Genomic DNA, 20814 nt, shown 5'->3' on the forward strand with positions numbered 1-20814 from the left:
TGGATGGGCTCTCAGAGGAGAGCACAGGGGCCTGCAGGGGGACTGCCTGATGCGGGTGGTCGTGAGGAGCGTGCTGAGAAGACCTGATCCCCACCCCAGCGGGTCTTTGCATCGGGGCTGAGGACGGCTAATGGGGACAGGAGGTGTTTCCTGTGGGCCGGGCGGCACCTGCACTGTGGGAAGCCCTGGAGGGGTTTTCAGTGGGAGGGTTTCAGGGACTAAGGGGGCTTGGGGGGGCCCTGCCAGGAGTGCCAGGTGAGACCCTATGTGCCCGGCCGCTGTCACAAGCCACGCAGGCTTTCTCGGAGACTGGTTGTAGGAGGAAAGTCGGGGCATGAGCTGGGGCCCCACTGCCTACCTGGAGATGTTCAGCCAATGCGTGTGCGTTTCGGGGCCCTGCCCCCAAGCATTGGGTTGTTACTGGTGAGTTTGGAGACCTGGCTGCTCGTGGGTCGCTCTGAGATAAAAAGCAGCAGTCGAAATGCACTTTGGTGAGGACAGTGAGGGTGGTCTGTGGCTTTGCAGGGGTGGCACCCCCTCCCCCCCGCTGGCCCCTCGGTGCCCCTGGGCCCTCCCTGTGTACCCGTGCTTGTGCACTGGCTCCTGTGGCATCTTCTCTCCTTGGACTGGAAGCTCCAGAAGGGCAGAGGCCCATCTGTGGTCCTGACTGTGACCCCCAGTCCAGCCACAGCGCCTGCAGCAGGGGGACCTTGGGGGACCATGGTTGGATGGTGAATGAATGACCCCTTAGCAGGGAGCTGGCATTGTGAGAGGGCAGCCCTGTGGAGAGCGAGAGAAGGTGCTGGCGGGGAGGACAGCACGTGCAAAGGCCGGAGGCAGGGCTTGGTCTGCAGCAGAGGGGGCAGAGGGGAACAGTGTCCGGGCTCAGCTTCCGGGCTGCGGGAAGGATGCTGGATTTTGTCCAGAGGCCAGGGAAGGGCTCTGAACGATTTAAGCAGGGCAGCGTGCGATCTGGTGTTTGTGCTTTCGTAATTAAATGTTTGTTTCCAGATAATTGTAGATTCACACGCACTTGTGAGAATGATACAGGGACATCCCCTGAACCTTCCACCACATGCCCCCAGCGGTAACATTTTGCAAAACTCTAGTACAGCGTTACAGTCCGAATGCCAGCCTGGGTACTATCTCAGACAGAGTATCTTCGTCACCACCCGGACCCTCCGTCCTCCTTTAGGGCCACATCCGTCCCTCCTCCCCGCTCCCCCCGTACCGGTCTCCTCGGCCTCTGGGACCATAGACCTGCTCTCCATTTCTGTCATTTCTCATTTCAAGAATATTCTACAGATGGAGCCCTTGGGAGCTGCCTTTGTCGCTCGCTGTGGTTCCCTGGAGACCATCCAGGCCATTGTTCGCACCAACAGCTGGTTCCTTTCACTGCCCACTGTGCTTCTCCATGAATGGAGAGGCGCCCTGTCCCTGTTGAGGGGCGTCTGGGGTGTTCCCACGGGGGGCTGCTATGAATACCACCGCTGCAGTCTTCCACGCAGAGGCTTTGTGCAAACCTAAGCCTCCATTTCTCTGGGATAAATGCCCAGGTGTGCGCTTGCTGGGCCGTGCAGCAGCTGTCTGGCTGTGTTTGGATGATCACTCTGGCTGCTGGGTGGGGAAGGAAAAGGAGGGGCTAGAGAGGAAGCTGGGGGCTCCCAGGAGGGGTGCAGGTGTCCAGGAGGGAGGGGATGATGGTCTGGGTCTGGGTGGGTACAGTGCACAGGGGAGAATCAGAGGCCTGAGGATTTGGAAGTGGGCAGAACAGGGGGGTGGAGTGCAGACAGTGCCCAGGAACTGGGGGCTGAGGGGACCCCGGGGAGGAGTGGATGTGGGGTCGGAGGAGGACAGGGTGTGGTGAGGGTTGTGAGTCTGGGTCTCAGGGGACATCGTCCTGTGGGAGGTGATGCTGAAAGTCAGGGGAGGCATCTTCCCAGAGGGGCCCTAGGACTCAGAATTGGAGGAGGAGGAGGAGGAGGGTGGGGGGTGAAGACAGACCGAGGGGGCAGCAGGACAGAGGCGGGCCAGGGACTCGGTCCTCGCTTGTCCCGTCCACATGGCCACCACTTTCCTCCATTAGGCCATCTGATCACTCCCACATAGTGTGCCCATTTACAGACCAGGAAAGCAGGGACAGAGGATAGAGTGACCTGCCCAAGTCATGAGGGAGAGCTGGGTTCCAGGAGCCATGGAATCACAGAGCACAGGGCTGAGTTCAGACCACAGGCCACTGGTTACAAGCCTGTGCGGGCCTTCCTGAAGGTCCATGAGCTCAGGCGACGATTTCCAAGCTCGCACCTGGTACCCACAGATGCTCCATGAATAAGCTGCTATTACTGCTGTTGTGGATCCTTCACAAACCCCAAGGGTGGATGGTAGCCCCCATTCTGTGCTTCACATCCTCCCCACTTATCCTATTATATCCCATAGGTGGTCCCAGGTCACGCCTGCGCCCTGAGAGAAGACAAATCGTACTGTTTATTGAGATATAATTTACATAAAATCCACTTTTTTAAAGTGCATAACTCGGTGCTCTTTAGAACGTTCACAAGGTTGTGCAGCTGTCACCACCGCCTAATTCTAGAACATTTTTATCACCCACAAAAGAAACCCTGTTCTGCATTAAGCAGTGACTCCCCACTGCCCCCCGCCCCCCAGCCCTTGACAAGCCCTGTTCTGCTGTCTGTGGACCTGCCTGTTCCGGACATCTCATGTGGATGGAATCCTACACTCTGCATGTGGTTTTCTGGGTTTGGCTTATTTCACTCAGCACCCAGGTCCATCCACATGCCATGTATCAGAAGTTCATTCCTTTTTTTTGGTTTAAAATTTTTTTTAATTTTATTTTTGGCTGTGCTGGGTCTTCACTGCTACGTGGGCTTTCCTCTAGTTGTGGTGAGCAGCGGCTACTCCTAGCTGTGCTCCACGGGTTTCTCATTGGGATGGCTTCTCTCGTTGCAGAGCACGGGCTCTAGGCATGTGGGTTTCAGTAGTCGCAGCCCATGGGCTCTAAAGCACGGGCTCAGCTGCACAGCATGTGGGATCAGGGATTAAACTCGCGTCTCCTCCATTGGCAAGTGGATTCTTTACCACTGAGCCACCAGGGAAGCCGCTTCTTTCCTTTTTAAGACTGAATAGCAGTCTATATGGATAGACCTCGGTTTGTTTATCCATCCATCCGTCGATGGACGTTTGTATTGGTTCCACCCTTGGACTGCTGTGAATATTGCTGCTGTGAACATTTGTGGACACAGTTTCATGTGGAAATGTTTTCCGTTCTCTTGGGTAAATACCAACAAGTGGAACTGCGAGGTCTGATGGTAGCCGTGTTTCACCTTTTGAGGAGCTGGGGGACTCTTCCAAAGCAGCTGCGTGGTTTTGCAGTCCCATCAGCAGGGGTCTGAGGGTTCCAATCCCTCCACATCCTCTCGAACACCTGTTACATCTGTCTTTTTGATTATGGCCATCCTGGTGGGTGTGAAGTGGTGTCTCACTGTGGTTTTGATTTGTGTTTCCCTGATAACCAGTGAAGGTGGACATCCTTTCACGTGCTTCTTGGCCATTTGTGAGACTTCAGAGAAATGTCTGTCCAGATCCTTGCCCACTTTAAGATGGGGTTATTTGTCTTTATATTATTTGGTTCTAAAGCTTTTTTTATGTATTGTAGATACCACAGTGACTTAAACTGAAGCACCTGACTCTTAGCCACCCCCAGGGTGCCCACTGGCATGCTGCCGCCCCCTTGGGTGACAGATTCCTTGAAATACATTGTGGGTGCCTTTCTCTTGGCCCGAATACCTAGCACAGTGCCAGGCACACAGCAGGGGCTCAGTAAACATTGGGACCTCAGCACACCAGCTAAGGGGCCAGGCGGTCCTGTCTACCTCAGTGAGGTGGCTGTGATGGGTTCCATTTAGGTTCTGTGTTACCGGCCAAGAGAGAACGGCAGTGGTGTCTGTGGGGAAGCAGGGACCCACGCAGGTATTTACTGAGCACTGACTGTGCTGGGCAGTGAGCTAGGCCTGGGGGAGAGAGGGGTCCGAGAGCCCCAGGGCAGGGTGTGCATTTGCACAGGCTGGGGACCTGTGTCAGCGAATCCTGGACAGGACCGGCAGATGTCTGGGCATCTGGGAACACCTTCTAGGGCAGCGCTTTTCCACAGAGACCTGAGAGTTTCAGGAGAGAGACAGGTGTTAGAGGTGCACAAGGAGGAGATGTTTAATCACCCCCAGAGGCAGAGAGAACAAGGCAGCCCCGGGAAGTACGGATGAGGGGTGGGGGACCAGTGTGGCTATGTCTGGCTGGGCACAACGGGCCGTGCCTGGGGCCCAGACCCCCCGCCCGGTGCGTGGGGACCATGGCCTGACCCTTCTGTCTGCACAGAATCAACTCGATGGTCAGGAGAAACGAGCTAGGAGGTAACCCGCTGGGGCCCAAGGTCCTAGTCCACAGCCGGGCCGGATTCTCCCAGCATTCCGCGCTGCCCAGACAGACTGGGGACCCGCGCATCCTGCGTGGGGGCCTGAGCGGCTGTGTCCACAGGGCCGGGCCCAAACGTGGAGGAAATGAATTGAGTCCCCGAGAGAATGCGGCAGAAATACAGCAGAAGTCAGGGTTTTCTTGGGGCTGGAGGCTGCCGGGTTAGTGACTGTATTAGTGGAGAGACAGGAGAGGGGAAGGGAGGAGAGCAGGGGAGAGAGACAGAAGGAAGGAGAGACAGGAAGGGCAGAGAGAGATGGAGGGCAGAGAGGCAGGGCTCAGGGGGAAGAGCCAGGGAGTTGGGGGCGGGCTGCGGGGGCGGCAAGGGAGAATGAGCCCTTCCGCCCCTCCAAGGGCACACATGTTATTTCTCAGTCCCCCCTTATTCAGAAGCCCAGCGCCTAGCCCCTCCCACGCACCTTCCCGTAAAGCCCCAGCAGCTGTCCCCTGAGGCCGGCTGTCTTGAAGCCCAGAGCAGCCTGAGCAGGGCCGGGGGCGATCGGGGGTGGGTGGTCTGTCCCACTGCCGGCGGCCAGGCTGCTCCCGTGTCCCAGGCAGGCACCCCTGCCTCAGTGTTCAGCCCTGCGCCCCCTTCTCTGGACAGTGAGGGGCCCTCGGTACAACTGGGTCCCCATCCCCCAAGCAGCCCACGGCCTGATCCCACTTGAGTTGCTGTCAGTTTGGTCCAAAGTTCTGGGGTGAAAACTCAGGGCCGCCTCACCCCGCTGTGGAGCAGAACCCCCCGACCTGGGGACACCCCCTCCTTCTGCCCGGAGCCGCTCCCTGGGCTATCCTGTAGGAGAACCCCAGGCCTGGACCCCTGCCCAGCAAGCTGCCTGAGGGTCATCGGGGGTGATTCTGAGCCTGGGCCAGTCAGGCTGCAGGGGGCAGCGCTGGGGGCTCCTGGGTCCTCCCAGCACCCTTGCCTCTCCAGAAGGTCCCCAGGCCCCTTGGGCGTTGAGTTGGAGGGGCGGTGGAGGTGGGGGGTCTGCTGGCCCGTGGACACCATGTGGGCCTCTCCTGCCCCTCCCTCTGCCCTTGGGGTCCACGGGGCGGGTTCAGGGCGGTGGTGCCGCGTGTCCCGGGCCCAGGCCCAGCATCCGGCACGGTGGGCGTGTGAGCCTTGTGTTCAGCTCTCCGGCCGGCGGGCCTGGGTGTAACGCTCTGCCAGGGTGTTTGCAGCCACCCACACTGGACCTGCCATTTCCGGGGGTGACAGAGCCCCGGGTTTGGCGACCACCACCACAGTTTGCTGCCAGTGAAATAAGGATACAGTTTCTTCACCCACAATCCCCAATGCCTCCCTCCCACTGGGAGCCCACCGATCCTGGGGTGGGGGGTCCCTGCCCCAGCACCCCCCCACCTCGGGAGCAGATGTATGGCCTGAAATCAGAGAGCCCACCTCCATGTCCCGTGGGAAGTCCTGACTGGAGCCTTCTCCACACCACTTGCTGCCAGGGCCTCTGGGTTTGGGGGTGTTCTGTGGGAGCTCAGGGCACCGCTTGGAAATACTCCTCAGCTGTGGGGCCCCCCTGGGCTGCAGAGCAGGCTTTCTGGGAGTCTTCATCTGTGGGAGCCCCCATGGAACCCAGGAATCAGAGGGTTTTTTCCTGGCCTTGACAGGAAGTGGTCATGTCCCCACTGGGGTGGTGAGGGTAGCTGTGATGCCTGTCGGTGGTGGTGGGGGTACGTGCAGAGACCACCAGGGCCCTCCCCAAGGCAGAGGAAGGGCGGGGCCAGCTCCCCCCCAGGGCCCACCCTGCTCAGACTGCAGAGGCTCTGCGGAACGAGGCTCTGTTTTTTATATTTGAGCCACAGTTCATACAACATACAGTTCCCCCATTTAAGGCGTGTGATCGCGTGACCTCTAGTATATTCGGAGTTGTGTAGCCATCACCAGGCAATTTTAGAGCATTTTCATCACCTCAAAAAGAAGCCCTGTGCGCAGCTGTCATCACTCCCTGCTCATCCCCTAGCCCCCGGCAACCAGGAGTCTGCTCTCTGTCTCTGCAGATCTGTCCACCGTGGACAATTCATGGAGCTGGAACCCTGTGCTGTCTGGCTTCTTTCTCTCCCTGTACCGTTTGCGAGGTCCATCCATGTCAGAGCTTGACTACAGGCCACGTGGGTATTAAGACTGGGTAATATTCCAGCGTATGGAAGGACCACATTCAGTTTATCCAGTTGTCCAGTGAGGGAGCTCTGGGTTGTCTCACACAGTACTGCTGTGTGAACGTTCTTGTACAGGTTTGTGTGTCGACGTGTGTTTTATTCATTTCATTCTTGGGTATCAAGCCAGGAATGAAATTGCTGGGTCAGGCTGGACCTCTCCGCTTTAGAGAAACTGCCAGACTGTTTTCCATAGAGTCTGAACCCTTTTACATTTCAGCTTCTTTTTAAAAGAGTTTCCTGGGAGCTGAGACATCTTTACGAAGCCCCCCACCCCTCACCCAAACCTGAAAATCTGTTCCTGGACATGGTGAAGTCTGTGTTTGGAGAAAATCATTTCTTGAGCACACGGTCTGTGCCGAGCGTGGAGAACGCTCAGTGTCGCCCCCTGCAGGTGGCTGCACCCATGTTCCTCCCCGCCACCCCCAACCCCCGCTGCCCTGCTCTAGCTTTCTTCAGGGTGCGGTTCACCTAGTGTCTCTAAATCTGTCCCCCTAAATCTCAGATTCGTGAAGTTCTTTGTTCTCTATACCCTCAGCCCCTGGCACTCTGAAGATGTCTGGTGGTTATGGGTTGGGATAACCTGTCATTTAGAGGAGGGGCTGTCCCCAAGCCACAGGAAGCCGGGAGGGACAGGGAGGGACCCTGGGGAGGCTCTCACACTGAGCGTGACCAGCAAGCCTGTTCTCCACGTTTGAGGGCTTTGGAAAAAGCCCTGCACACTAGGGCCCAGGCTGGCGGGGGTGTGGGAGCCCCTGCTTTTGGTGGTGGGCTTGGCTGTTTTCCTGTGACAATGGCTCAGAGCTCGAGTCACATCTCAGAGGGATCTGACCTGCCTGAGCCCCAATCCTCCATCCTTCCCCGGGTGCTCAGCCTGCAGCCTGGGCCCAGGCCATGGTCCTGGGGTGTCTGGTGTGTGTGTGTAGCACTTGTCCCTGAGAAGAACCGGCAGGGCTCCCCAGAAAGTGTGAAACAGAGGCTGCGGCCTCGGGGGAAGCTGGGAGCTTGACCTCTGGCAGCTCTTTAGCAAAATCTTGGTCCTCAAAAAACGTAACAAAGAAAACAGTTATTGGTCCTGAAATAAGAATCACACGCCAGCTTTTTTTTTTTTTTTTTTTAATGGTTATTTATTTATTTGGCGGCTCTGAGTCTCAGTCATAGCACCATCTTCATTGCGGCATGTGGGATCTAGTTCCCTGACCAGGCCCCTTGCATTGGGAATGTGGAGTTCTGGCCACTGGACCTCTAGGGAAGTCCCCCTTGAGTTTTTTAAAACCCACCTCTGCTCAGGCCTTGCCTCTGACCGCTGAATCAGCGTCTCTGGGTGGATGGGGCATCAGTCATTAGTTTAAGGTCCTGCAGGGGTTCTAACAGGACAACCCGGGTTCTTGACCTCAAGTGCTGAGAAACCCAGAGGGTGTTATAGCCCTGGTGGTCTGCCCACCCCCACAGTTTCTGCTTTGAGGGGTCCAGGGGAGCCCGAGAATCTGCATTTCATCAAGGTTGTGGATGCTGTTGGAGACCCCAGCCCAGAGCAGCCACGGCCACCACTGTCCTTCACAGCCCCCAAGGCCTCTGCCTGGTCACGTGCTAGACAATCGTGGCTTCTGATGTGATGTACTTAATGCAGAACCTGCCACGCACCATCTTGAGGCGCTTTGCAAGTACAAATCCACTTTCTCCCCTTGAGTGTCCCACAAGGTGGACACTGTTGCTGTCACCTCCACAGAAGGGGACACAGAGTCACAGCCATGTCAGGTGTCTCAGGGCAGCTCTGGAGGCATTGAGTGTCGGTCTGGCTCCAGCTCCTCTCTCCTCCCCCCTTTCTTTAGCCTGAGGGGAAATAATTTTACCCCCATTTTGCAGATAGAGGCCCAGGTCGGGTCATCCTTCCAGGATCTGTGCTCAGACCTGCCTGACTTCCAGCCACTCTGGTGAAGGGCCCTCCCCGAGGAGGGGGCTCCCTTGCTTCCTCCTCCCACTCCTGCCCAATGGCCCCCGCTGCCACACCTCACAATTGCTTCCATGAACCCCTCACTTCTAAGAGGCCAGCCCTGCCAGCCTCTGCAATTGAATCACGATATCCCCTGGGTGACCAGAGAGGGAGGCATGGGCCCAGAAGGAGACTTCCTGGGTGGCGGGATTGGGAGCCCTGCCTTCTATTCCTGTCTCCCCTGTTCAGGCCCAGGGGGAGGGGCAGGAGAGGTGGGCAGGGGTGGTCCCTGCTCACTGAGGCCTGAGAGGAGGTGGGGCTACGGGAGGGATGCCCAGTTCTCCCCAGCCTGTGCCTTGAAACTGTTGCCCCTAGAGAGGAGGCTGACTTGACATGACTGGGTCAGAAGCAGCAACTGCTGCTGCTGAGCGAAGCCCGGGGCCCTCCCGCCGCCCGGGGCCAGCCCCTTAATGCCGGGCTCAGAGCTGCATCCTACAGGGACCTCCTATGGGGTGAGTCGTCCTGCCACCCTGAGTGAGGACCGCTGGGCCAGGGGGCCTGGTGTGGGGGGAGCTGGAGGCTGTGTACTTCGATGCAGACCGCTCTCAGAGTTTCCCGGTGGGCAGTGGAGAAAGGTCGCAGGCCTGAGAATCCGGCACATGTGGCAGGGGTCCTAAGCTGAGCCGCTTCCATCTGGACTCTGGGCAAGAGCCTTAACCTCATCACGCCTCAGTTTTTCTGTCTGTAAAATGGGCAGTGTCTCCCTCGTGGCTCCCTGGGGCCCGCTGTGAGCACTTTGCAGGGAGGTCAGAAGCCCCGCCCTCCCTGGGAGGTCAGAGTGACTGACAGGCGAGCAGAAGGGCTCTCCCCAGGGAGTGCAGCCCAGAGAGAAGCAAGCTCAGGGAAGGGACCGCTGACTGGGGTCTACAGAGCAGCCGCTCCTTAGACTCGCCCCAGAGGTGCACGCGTCAGCTGGTGGTGCCGGGGGTGGGCCGGCCCCTCTTCCCCACAGCCCCTTCCAGCTCTGCGGACAGCAGAGGAGGGAGGTTCAGATCTTCACCCCTGCCTGCTGAGTGGCCTCAGACAAGTCACCCCACCGCTCTGAGCTCCCTGATGTGATGGCAGGTCCTGGCCCTCCGTAGATGGTAAGAGCTCAGCAGATGTCAGCGGATGGTGTCCCTGGACGCTGTGGCTGTGGTTCCCGACCTGAGTGCCCTGGAGGGTTTTCTTGGTGCCTCCAACTGAGAAGGCAGCCAGTGCAAGGAAGTTCAGTAGAACCCTGGCTTGACAGTGCTCAGCTGTAAAGAATCCCCCTGCAATGTGGGAGACCTGGGTTCGATCCCTGGGTTGGGAAGATCCCCTGGAGAAGGGAAGGCTACCCACTCCCGAATTCTGGCCTGGAGAATTCCATGGACTGTATGGTCCATGGGGTCGCAAAGAGTCAGACACGACTGAGCCGACTTTCACTTCACTTAACAGTGTTCGTTTATCTGAAGTTAGACCCATCTCTTGTTTTTCTGATGTGGAAAAGACCTTCCATTTATTCGTAATCACCAAAACTTAAGCAGCAAAGGTACTCCTGAGTTGGAGTGGAGGACACAGTATGGTTCAGGCCCACAAAAGGCGCGGAGGTCTGAAGTGCGTGTTGCAACGTGAAAGAAGCCAGTCTGAAAAGGCTTCATACTGAGTCCAACCCCACGACTTTCTGGAAAGGCAGAACGGTGGAGACAGTAAAAACTGAGCGGTGGCCAGGCGCTGGGGGAGGGAGGGTGAGCAGGCCGAGTGCAGAGGGCTTTTAGGGCATGGAAACACTGCATGTCTCGGTAACAGCGGATACATGTTGCATTTATCCAGAATCAGGGGATGGGCCACACCAGGGGTGATGAGATGTGTCAGTACTGGCTCGCTGACTGTAATACATGCGCCACACTCGTGTGCGTCTGTACTTGCACTTGCTTTTCTGTAGACTTTATAGTTCAGTTCCGTTGCTCAGTTGCGTCTGACTTTTTGCGACCCCCTGCACTGCAGCACACCAGGCCTCCCTGTCCATCACCAACCCCCAGAGCTTGCTCAAACTCAATTCCATCAAGTTGGTGATGCCATCCATCCTCTGTCATCCCCTCTTGACATTTAATCTTTTTTTAAGCTTTTTCTATTTTAATCCATAAGAAATATCTTTATTCATCTTAAAAAATAAAAAAAACCCTAAACCTTCCCAGGATGAGTGGATAAGGAGACAGTAAAAGATGAGTGGTGCGGAAGGAGCAATGCTGGTGTGAAGTTGGTCGAGTGGGCACGACCTAGAATGCCGGCTGAGGCTGGCTCTGAGCCTGGTCCTCCCCCAGCCTTTGAGGACCCTGCCCCCCACCGTGGAGGTGGGCCTCCCTGGGTGGCTTCCTGGTCCAAGGCCAGCACGCCTAAATCCCCTGCCCTCTGGGCAGCACGAGGGCCCATACTCGCTGGTCTCCACGGGCTCTGCTTTTGCTCTCAGCCCCTCCCAGCCTTGGGGTGGCTTCCTGGCTGGTGTCCTGTCCTCAGCGTGGGAATGGCCGTCACCTGTACCCAATGCTCACGGCCTCTGAGGTCACTGACCTTTCCTGCCTCTCATCTGACATATCTGATGCCTTCTCAGGGAGTTTTGTCCCCTCCATCCCTCTAAGACCTCCACCGACCTGCCGCCTGGGCTTCCTCTATGACTTCCTCTACCCACCTGCTAAATACTGGGCTGGGCATCCTCCCGGTCAGCGTCCTCTGTGAGGAGCAGGGCTTAGCTCGACATCCAGGTTCACCTTTGGGCCCCTACGAGACACAAATCCCGAGGCTTAGTTTCTGCATCTGGGAAACAGGCATAAGACCACTATTGTGAGAATTTTCTCGTCAAAGTCTCATCCCCCTTGAAACATTTAATCTTTGTCACGATGACGTGCCCAGAGTTTAAGACGTCAGTGGGCGCTGCAAACAGTAGCACTTAGAACAAAATCAGCAGGATCCCGACCCCTACTGCGCCCCAGAGCTACAGCTTTAAACTCCTGTAGCCGTGTCTTCAGAGACCCACCTCCGAGTTTCTACATCTGTGTGCTGACTGCTTCTTGGCTCATCGTCTCTTAGCTGTTAGGTACTGACTTCCTAAGGGGCTACAGTCCATTAGGTCGCAAAGAAATCAGACACAACTGAGCGACTGAACACGCGCGCACTGACTTCCTCAGAGTCAGCATGGGACTCTTAGGTGAAGATTCTTAGTCTTGGGACTTGCCTGGTGGTCCAGTGGTTAAGAATCCACCTGCCAGTGCAGGTCTATCCCTGATCCGGGAACTAAGATTCCACGTGCCTGGGGCAGCTAGGTCCGTGACCACAGCTACTGAGCCCGTGTGCTGCAACTACTGAAGCCTGCTTGCCCTAGAGCCCGTGCTGTGCAACAAAAGAAGCCCCCACGATCAGAAGCCACACCCCACAACTGGGGAAAGTCTATGTGCAGCAACAAAGAACCGCATGGCCTATGTATATTTATGTGTATACTTGAGTCGGACTTAAATAAAAGCTTCTCAGTCTTTTAGAACCACCTTCCTCTTCCCTTTAACTGTTTCAGCATGGTTACAATTCTTCTGTTAAATTCGTTGTGAGTTGTCATTATTACGAGACTATTAAGCATTACTTATTCCTGGGGCAAGCAATGCACTGATTCTGTATACACTCAAGTATTTCTCCTGTGCAGCATAAGTTAGTAACTGCCTCATTTTTCAAATGTATGAAGTGAAAGTCGCTCAGTTGTGTCCAATTCTTTGCAACCCCATCGACTGTAGCCCGCCAGGCTCCTCTGTCCTTGGAATTCTCCGGGCAAGAACATTGGAGTGGGTAGCCATTCCCTTCTCCAGCGGATCTTCCCAACCCAGGGATTGAACCCAGGTCTCCCACACTGCAGGTAGATTCTTTACCACCTAAGCCACCAGGGAAACTCAAGAATACTGGAATGGGTAGCCTATCCCTTTTCCAAAGGATCTTCCTGACCCAGGAATCGAAACGGGGTCTGCTGCCTTACAGATGGATTCTTTACCAGCTGAGCTACTAGGAAAGTCCTGATTCCCCCGTCAGGGAATCAAACCCCTGTCTCCCACATGACAGGCGGGAATACTCACCACTATGCTGGTCATTTCTTTCCCCACCTTCCAAATGCTCAATAAAATACTACTCCATACAGCTTTTTGTCTGAACAAATCCACCAAATTCTCTACATATATACAGTATACACACATTTCATTTTGTATATTTTCTTTCATTGCTTGCTATAAGTTATGTACAGTTGACCCTTGGACAGTGTCAGGATGAGGAGCTCCGCCCCTCCATGAATTTGAAAATCTATGTATAATGGATAGTCAACCTCAGTGTATGTAGTTCTACAGTATATGCAGTTCTGCATCTTGGAATTCGACCACTGTAGGCTTTACCATTGGGAAAAAATCAATATAACTGGACTCTCAAACCCGTGGTATTTTTGTGCGCATATGTAAAACCGCTTCCCCTCATGTTTGTTGGATCCCCCGTGCCCTCCCTCTTCTGTGGTTTGCTTCCTCGTTTTGGTGGAGTACATCGTGCAGTAGCTTCCTAAGAAAGGATGCATGGAAGATAGTTGTTGTGGCTTGATTACTTGATCGATTGGCTGTATATGTAGTTTTAGATTGAAAGTCATTTTTGTTCCGAGTTTGAGTGGGAGAAATTCCCCACCAACGTCTCGGTCTCGGTGTTGCCACAGAAAGGTCTCATGCCATGCTCTCAGCCCTTTGTGTGAAGTCTCTTTTTCTTCTCTGGAAGCGCTTAGGGTCTTCCTTTGCCCACCGAGGTTCTGAAGTTTCACTGGGCTTGGCCTGTGTCTCTCTCCTTGGTCGTGCAGGGTGTCTTGAGCCCTTTCAGCCTGGACTCTCACATCCTTCAATTCTGGGACACTTTCCCATTTTACATATTTGGTAATTTTCCTTCCTTGCTTTCTGGAACTCCTAGTATATAGATTTGAAGCCATCTACATGACTCATGGATGGCTCTAAATTTCTATCTCTCACTACTTTGCCTACTTCTTTTTGTTCTAGTTTCTGAAAGATTTCCTTGACTTTATCATCCAACTCACATCAAAATTTTTATTTTGGCCATTACACTTTTAATTTCCAGGAACTCTTTTTCTCTGATTTCCTTTTCCTTTTTTTAAAAATTGCATTTGATTCTCATTTTGAAGGTGTAGCATCTTATCTCTATGAGGATTTCCTATTTGGTGTCCACACCCTGCATTTCCCATGATTCCCTCCAGTTTTCCCCTAGGTGGGGCTCTTTCTTGCCCCCTCACCGTCAGGTGCCATGGGTGAGCATCCTTCCAGGATGGGGCCCTGGCCTGAGCACCCCCACCGCCCCCATCTGCTGTGGGCTCCATGCCCTTCCCAGGAAGAACAGTCCCCATCCTGCCCAGGGCTTGCTCTTGGAGGACACAGCATCTGGCTGGACTGACCTGTCTTGTCCCCAGACTGGTCCCTGAAACTATCACAACATTGACAGTTGAACACGTTGTGTCTGTGATGAACTTGTTGGAAAAACTTCAGTGGATGAGGCTGGGGAGGGGTAAGAAAATACAAGTGTGTGAGAGACGCGAGGGCTCTGGGGAGACCTGAATAAGTCAGCAAGAGCAGACTGTGCACAGTACCCAAGAGGCTGGCAGCGGGGGTGAGGCCTGGATCTCCGCTGGCTGAGGGCCGTGGGGCAGAGCCAGCTTTTGAATTTGGACCTGGTGGTGTTCAGAACCAGACGGCGCCAGTGTCCATGGTGTGCCCAGAGCAACGGTCACAGTGGCGCTCGAGTGGGTCCCTGGGCACAGTGTTGGCCTTCCCGGAAGGCTCGTCAGGAACGCAGGGGCTGTGGCCAGGAGCTCAGGGGATGTTGGACAGCCCCGCAAGCCTGAGACCTGCTGGTGTTCACACCCTATTGGCTTTTCTCTGCAGGCCTGGGTCACTCCAGTTGGCATCTCCCAGGCCGCATTTGGGAGGTTTGTTTCCTTACCTGAGGTCCACTGAGATCTGGTTCTGAATTCTGGGTGACGGGGGTCATCCCTTATCTTCATTGCAATGTGCAGAGTCCCTGAGTGGGTCACCTGTGTGCCACCCTACCCACCCTGAGGTTACCTGCCCCCCCACCCCCAGCTGCCCCCTGGATGATTCATCTTCATCTGGGTGTCTCCCTGTGAGGGGCAGACACAGGGCTTGCAGGGCCCCGGGTCAGGGTACAGAGTGCAAACAGGAAGTTGCCCCTGCCCTGGGGTCTGCGCCACCCAGACTGACCCTGCAGCATCGCAAGGGTGCCCATGCAGGGCCACAAGCGGTCTTCTGTCTGCACTGGGCTGGCTTCTGTCTCTCCACATGCAGGCTGCTTGGCATATAAAACAAAACGGCGGACTTAGTCTTTTTCAAGAACCGACCACATTCAGTGAAACAGCCATGGAGAACCAGGGGTTTGATTTCAACCCATCCTCTACTGGCCCCAAACAAGAAAGGGAGATGGGAGGAGAAGAAAGGACCTGGCCCTGCGGGGGCCAGCCCAGAGCCCCAGCTTTGGGAGAAGCTGGCTCCTGGCTGAAGGCCTGTCTTCTTTCTCCTGATCTGGACCAGCCTCGAAACTGGGCCCAGCTATCCCAGCAGGTCACAGCAGAGCTGATCAAGAGCGTAATATCGAAATTCATTTTTCTTACTGACATCAGGTGTAAATTCAGAAATGTGTTCCGACTGGGAACGAAAGTGCAAATACAATAAAGCTGCACGCCCTGAGCACGGAAGGCTCAGCTGCCCGCATCACACCGTGTGCAGGAGGCCACACCCACGGCTCCATGTGTCTAGAGGATGCTCATGGTTGTCACCCCCATGTCACAGGTGAATTAGGAGATCTGAGAGGTGGAGTGAGGTCCCCGGGTCTGGGGTAAGTGGAAAGCCCCAGCTCTGAACTCGGGGCTCCTGACTCCTGGTGCTCACGCCCCAGGCTCCAGCACCGCTGGGCAGGCTGGCCCAGCAGGGCCCCAGCAACCACAGGCATTTGTTTCAAAGCCCCGAGGCCCTCATTCTGCTTAAATCACCTAGAATGTGACCAGTTCATCTTCTGTCTTGATGTTTCTCACTGTGCATGCAAAGTTGTTTCAGTCGTGTCTAACTCTTTGCGACCCTGTGGACGGTAGCCCGCCAGGCTCCTCTGTCCATGGGATTCTGTAGGCCCGAATACTGGAGTGGGTTGCCATGTCCTTCTGTCGGGGATTTTCCCGATCCAGGGATCGAACCAGCGTCTGTTACGTCTCCTGCATTGGCAGGAGGGTTTTCTACCCCTAGCACCACCTGGGAAGCCTGTTTCTCTGCTTCTGCTCATTTTTCTGCTACCAGCTATTACCATGTATCTAATTCCAGACTGTCTTCATCACCCCAAAAGGAACCCTGACCCTGATAGCCATGACTCTCGTCCTCCCTCCCCCAGCCCCTGGCGACCACCAACCTGCTATCTCCCTGGACTGTCCGTTGAGGCTGTGTATTTTAAAGCGGAGGCTGGCTGTGCGGAGCCTTCTCTTTAGCATCTGCTCCTGTCTGGGCACACCCTCTGGACACATCTCTGACCCTCTCCAGCCTCAGCTCACCTGTCCAGGGACCCCTGGAATCATGGAATTCAGGCATAGTATGCCGAGCAGCTTTTTCGCTGATGTGAAAACAGACTCACCTCTGCAGAGCTGCGTGGCTTGTGGAAAGCCAGGGCAGCAGGACTCAGGAGCTCAGAGTGGGAGGGAGGCTCGAATCCCTACCTGGGACCCTTGCTTTGCCTGCACCGATGCTCAGAGCAAGCTGCAGCTTGCCTTTGCCTCCGTGTATGCGATGGACTCCGCGTCCACGTCTGGAAGGTGGAACCACGCCCTCCAGCCTGTGGGGACGTCGTTCAGACTCCAAGATAGACACAGGGAGGCCCACTCCCCGACGCCTCCCTGTTATTACCCTTTTATCTGAGGGAGGGAGTGTGGGCAATCATTTTCTCAGGGATGGAAGTGGCCCGCACCTCACAGGATGCCAGGTGTGGCTTCCAGCCTGGTGCCCTCTGGACGAGGGTAGGCAGGACCTCACTGCGTGCAGAGCCCTGGCAGGGGGAGGATGCGAACCCTGGGGTTGAATCCTGTCCCTCTTTGAGCCTCAGTTTCCTCACCTGCCAGGTAAAGTGCTGTTTATCCCTGAGGTTTTCTTTCTTAACCAACTTTTCTTTCATTTTGTAAACTTTTTGTTTTATATTGGAGTATAGTTGATTTACAGTCTTGTGACAGGTTCAAGTGTACAGCAAAGGGATTCAGTTTTACGTATCCCTAAGGTTTTAATGACGGTGATGAACAATAGTTGCTGATTACTGAGCGTTAACAACCTTTCCACACTTTACGTGGATTACCGCATTTAATCGCACAGCCATCTTCCCTGTTTTACAGGTGAGGAAACTGAGGCATGGGAACTTAAAGCAGACATTCCCAAGGTCACAGACGCAGAAAGAATGGAGCTGGGAACTCGATCCCGTGTCTGTCCCCCTCCTAATTCCTCCCTCTACCCCCATACCCACCTCCTCCATAAGGCTGGGTGTGCAGCCCCCATGTGTCCTCAGCTATATGTTCAGCCTGCCTTGAGGGGGTGCAGGGGTGTTGGTGGGGAGGTGGGCTGAGTCTCTTCATGCAAGGGCATCCTCAGCTTTGTGGAGGGCTGCCAGAGAAACCTGGGGTGACATCTTGGGAGACCCCAGCGGGGGCGACTGGATTCAGCAAATAAACACGTGGGACATTTAGTTAACCCTGAATTTCAGGTCATCAGTCTGATCATTTCTGGCCTAAGTATGTCCCATGTAACATTCCCTAAAAATTACTTGTCCATGTGGAATTCAGATTTAACTCGGGGCCCTGTGTTTTATCTGTCCCCAACCCGCAAGTGGAAGTGGCAGGAAGCTGGGAGTGAAAGATCCCTGCAACAGCTGCTGGCTCCCAGCTTGAACTGGCCACAGGAAGGCCGCTGTCTGGTGGAAGGGTCTGGCCTTAAAGGGCCAGCTTCACACAGCCACCCACCCAGGAGGGGAGGAGCCATCCAGGACCGAGAGGCTAGTCCAGTGTCCCTCTCACAACCCAGGGTGCAAGTCCTGGCTCTCTGCCCCAGCATGGGCAGCTGTGGCCCGAGGCAGGAAAAGCTGTTGATATTGGGGGGGTGGGAGGATGGAAGAAAGGATGGAGAGCCCCGCCCTGCTGTGTGTGGAGTGTCATTTAATTTGCATAACTACCTAACGCAGGAGAAATGGAGACTCGTCCTGTTAAGAGTCACACAGCCAATAAGCAGAGCAAGAATATGAGCCCAGTGCTGTGATGTTTTAGCTTGATTGTGGTAAGATATATAGATAACATAAAACTCGCCACTTGAACCATTTCTAAGTGCACAGTTCAGTGGCGTCAGTCACTCTTACAGTGTCACACAGCCATCACCTCTGTCTGCTTTCAGGACTACCGTCCCCCCAAACAGTAACTCTGTACCCAATAAGCAATAATTGCCCATTCCCTGCCCCAGCCCCGGCCCCACCATCTACTTTCAGGCTGTCTGGTTTGACTCCTGGATATCTCCTGTGAGAGGAATCAAATAGCGAGTGTCCCTTGTGACATGTTTATTTCACCGAACATGGTATCCTCAGGGTTCATCCATGTTGTAGCAAATGGCAGGATGGCCTTCCTCTTGAAGGCTGCATGAACAATGTTTCATTGTTGGATGGACCACATCTTCTCTGGCTTTAGTAAGTAATGCTGCTGGGCTCGTGCAGGTACGAGTGTCTGAGTCTCCACTTTGGATTCTTTTTTTTTTTTTTAACTTTACAAATTGTATTAGTTTTGCCAAATATCAAAATGAATCCGCCACAGGTATACATGTGTTCCCCATCCTGAACCCTCCTCCCTCCTCCCTCCCCATACCATCCCTCTGGGTCGTCCCAGTGCACCAGCCCCAAGCATCCAGTATCGTGCATCAAACCTGGACTGGCAACTCATTTCATACGTGATATTATACATGTTTCAATGCCATTCTCCCAAATCTTCCCACCCTCTCCCTCTGCAACAGAGTCCATAAGACTGTTCTATCACTTTGGATTCTTTTGGAGACATCAGGTCTGCCAATTCTCATGCCTTCAGGTGTGGTGGTCTTCCCAACTCTTCTTGGATGCCTCCAGCAATGGAGAACTCACTACCTTCCAAGACTGTCTCGTCAGTACTCAGTCTGTAGCCTGGCTCTGTGTCCTTATATCTGTCACTCATGGGCCCCACGAGGCCAGTGTGGAGCCACTCACCTAGGGTGTGCTTCTTTGTCTCTCTCACACCCTTGTGCCCATGTGCCTGAGGAGCTCTGCGGTTCACTCCTGACGGCATCGGACTCTTACTCCTCTCTCCCTCTCCCCAAGCCCTAAGGGAGCAGAATTCAGCTTCGAGAAACAGGAGGGAAGGGTCTTTAAAAATGACCACCTGTGAGTAACATGGAAAATTACTTTACCATATGTAAAATAGATAGCCAACGGAGAAATAGCTGTAAGGCTCAGGAAATTCAAACGGGGCTCTGTATCAACCTAGAAGGGTAAGATGGGGAGGGAGATGAGAAGAAGAATCAAAAGAAAGGGGACATATGTATACCTATGGGTGATTCATTTTGAGTTTTGACAGAAAACACCAAAATTCTGTAAAGGAATTCAGTTCAGTTCAGTTCAGTCGCTCAGTCGTGTCCGACTCTTTGCAACTCCATGAATCACAGCACGCCAGGCCTCCCTGTCCATCACCATCTCCCGGAGTTCACTCAAACTCACATCCATCGAGTTGGTGGTGCCATCCAGCCATCTCATCCTCTGTCGTCCCCCTCTCCTCCTGTCCCCAGTCCCTCCCAGCATCCCAGTCTTTTCCAATGAGTCAACTCTTCACGTGAGGTGGCCAAAGTACTGGAGTTTCAGCCTCAGCATCAGTTCTTGCAAAGAAATCCCAGGGCTGGTCTCCTTTAGAATGGACTGGTTGGATCTCCTTGCAGTCCAAGGGACTCTCAAGAGTCTTCTCCAACACCACAGTTCAAAAGCATCAATTCTTCGGCACTCAAGCTTTCTTCACAGTCCAACTCTCACATCCATAGCAATTATCCTTTAATAAAAAATAAACACATTTTAAAAATAAATTAAAAAAAAAGAATGGTATACTTTAGACAGCACTCAAAAAAATGACCACCCATGATAGAAATCGTCACACCACCTGGGGGCTGACAGTCTGACTGCCTCGATGTAAACCTGGCCGAGTTGCCCCAGGACGGGGTGAACCGTGGCGGCCGTGTCACCCCTCCCGCCCGCGAGCCTCACCCTCTCGTTTGTCTCCGCAGGGACCTACCAGGGCCAGTGGGTCGGCGGCATGCGCCAGGGCTACGGCGTGCGGCAGAGTGTCCCCTACGGCATGGCGGCGGTCATCCGCTCGCCCCTGAGGACCTCCATCAACTCCCTGCGCAGCGAGCACACCAATGGCGCAGCGCTCCACCCCGACGCCTCCCCCGCCGTGGCCGGCAGCCCGGCCGTGTCCCGCGGAGGCTTCGTGCTGGTGGCGCACAGCGACTCTGAGATCCTCAAGAGCAAGAAGAAGGGGCTGTTCCGGCGCTCGCTGCTGAGCGGGCTGAAGCTGCGCAAGTCGGAGTCCAAGAGCAGCCTGGCCAGCCAGCGCAGCAAGCAGAGCTCCTTCCGCAGCGAGGCCGGCATGAGCTCGGTCAGCTCCACGGCCAGCGACATCCACTCCACCATCAGCCTGGGCGAGGGCGAGGCCGAGCTGTCGGCCATCGAGGACGACATCGACGCCACCACCACCGAGACGTACGTGGGCGAGTGGAAGAGCGACAAGCGCTCAGGCTTCGGCGTGAGCCAGCGCTCGGACGGGCTGAAGTACGAGGGCGAGTGGGCGGGCAACCGGCGGCATGGCTACGGCTGCATGACCTTCCCCGACGGCACGAAGGAGGAGGGCAAGTACAAGCAGAACATCCTCGTGAGCGGCAAGCGCAAGAACCTCATCCCGCTGCGCGCCAGCAAGATCCGCGAGAAGGTGGACCGGGCCGTGGAGGCGGCCGAGCGGGCGGCCACCATAGCCAAGCAGAAGGCAGAGATCGCGGCCTCCAGGTAGGCGGGTGAGGGGCGGCGTGATGGGGGGTGGGGCACAGGGC

The 20814-nt window shown here is 55.1% G+C and overlaps 1 protein-coding gene across 1 annotated transcript in view; it reads left to right on the forward strand.

Annotated features, from left to right (window-relative positions):
* JPH3 (junctophilin 3) overlaps window positions 1-20814 on the forward strand; it is a 76402-nt gene that overhangs the window by 11171 nt on the left and 44417 nt on the right. The window contains exon 2 of the mRNA XM_086350266.1: window positions 19993-20770. Coding sequence (XP_086206392.1) covers window positions 19993-20770 — 778 coding nt within the window. The remainder of the gene's footprint in view (window positions 1-19992; window positions 20771-20814) is intronic.

Source organism: Bos grunniens, chromosome 18 (genome assembly GCF_055505025.1).
Source record: "Bos grunniens cultivar Pamir isolate PY7600 chromosome 18, Bosgru_T2T1.0, whole genome shotgun sequence".
NCBI classification, from domain to species: domain Eukaryota; kingdom Metazoa; phylum Chordata; class Mammalia; order Artiodactyla; family Bovidae; genus Bos; species Bos grunniens.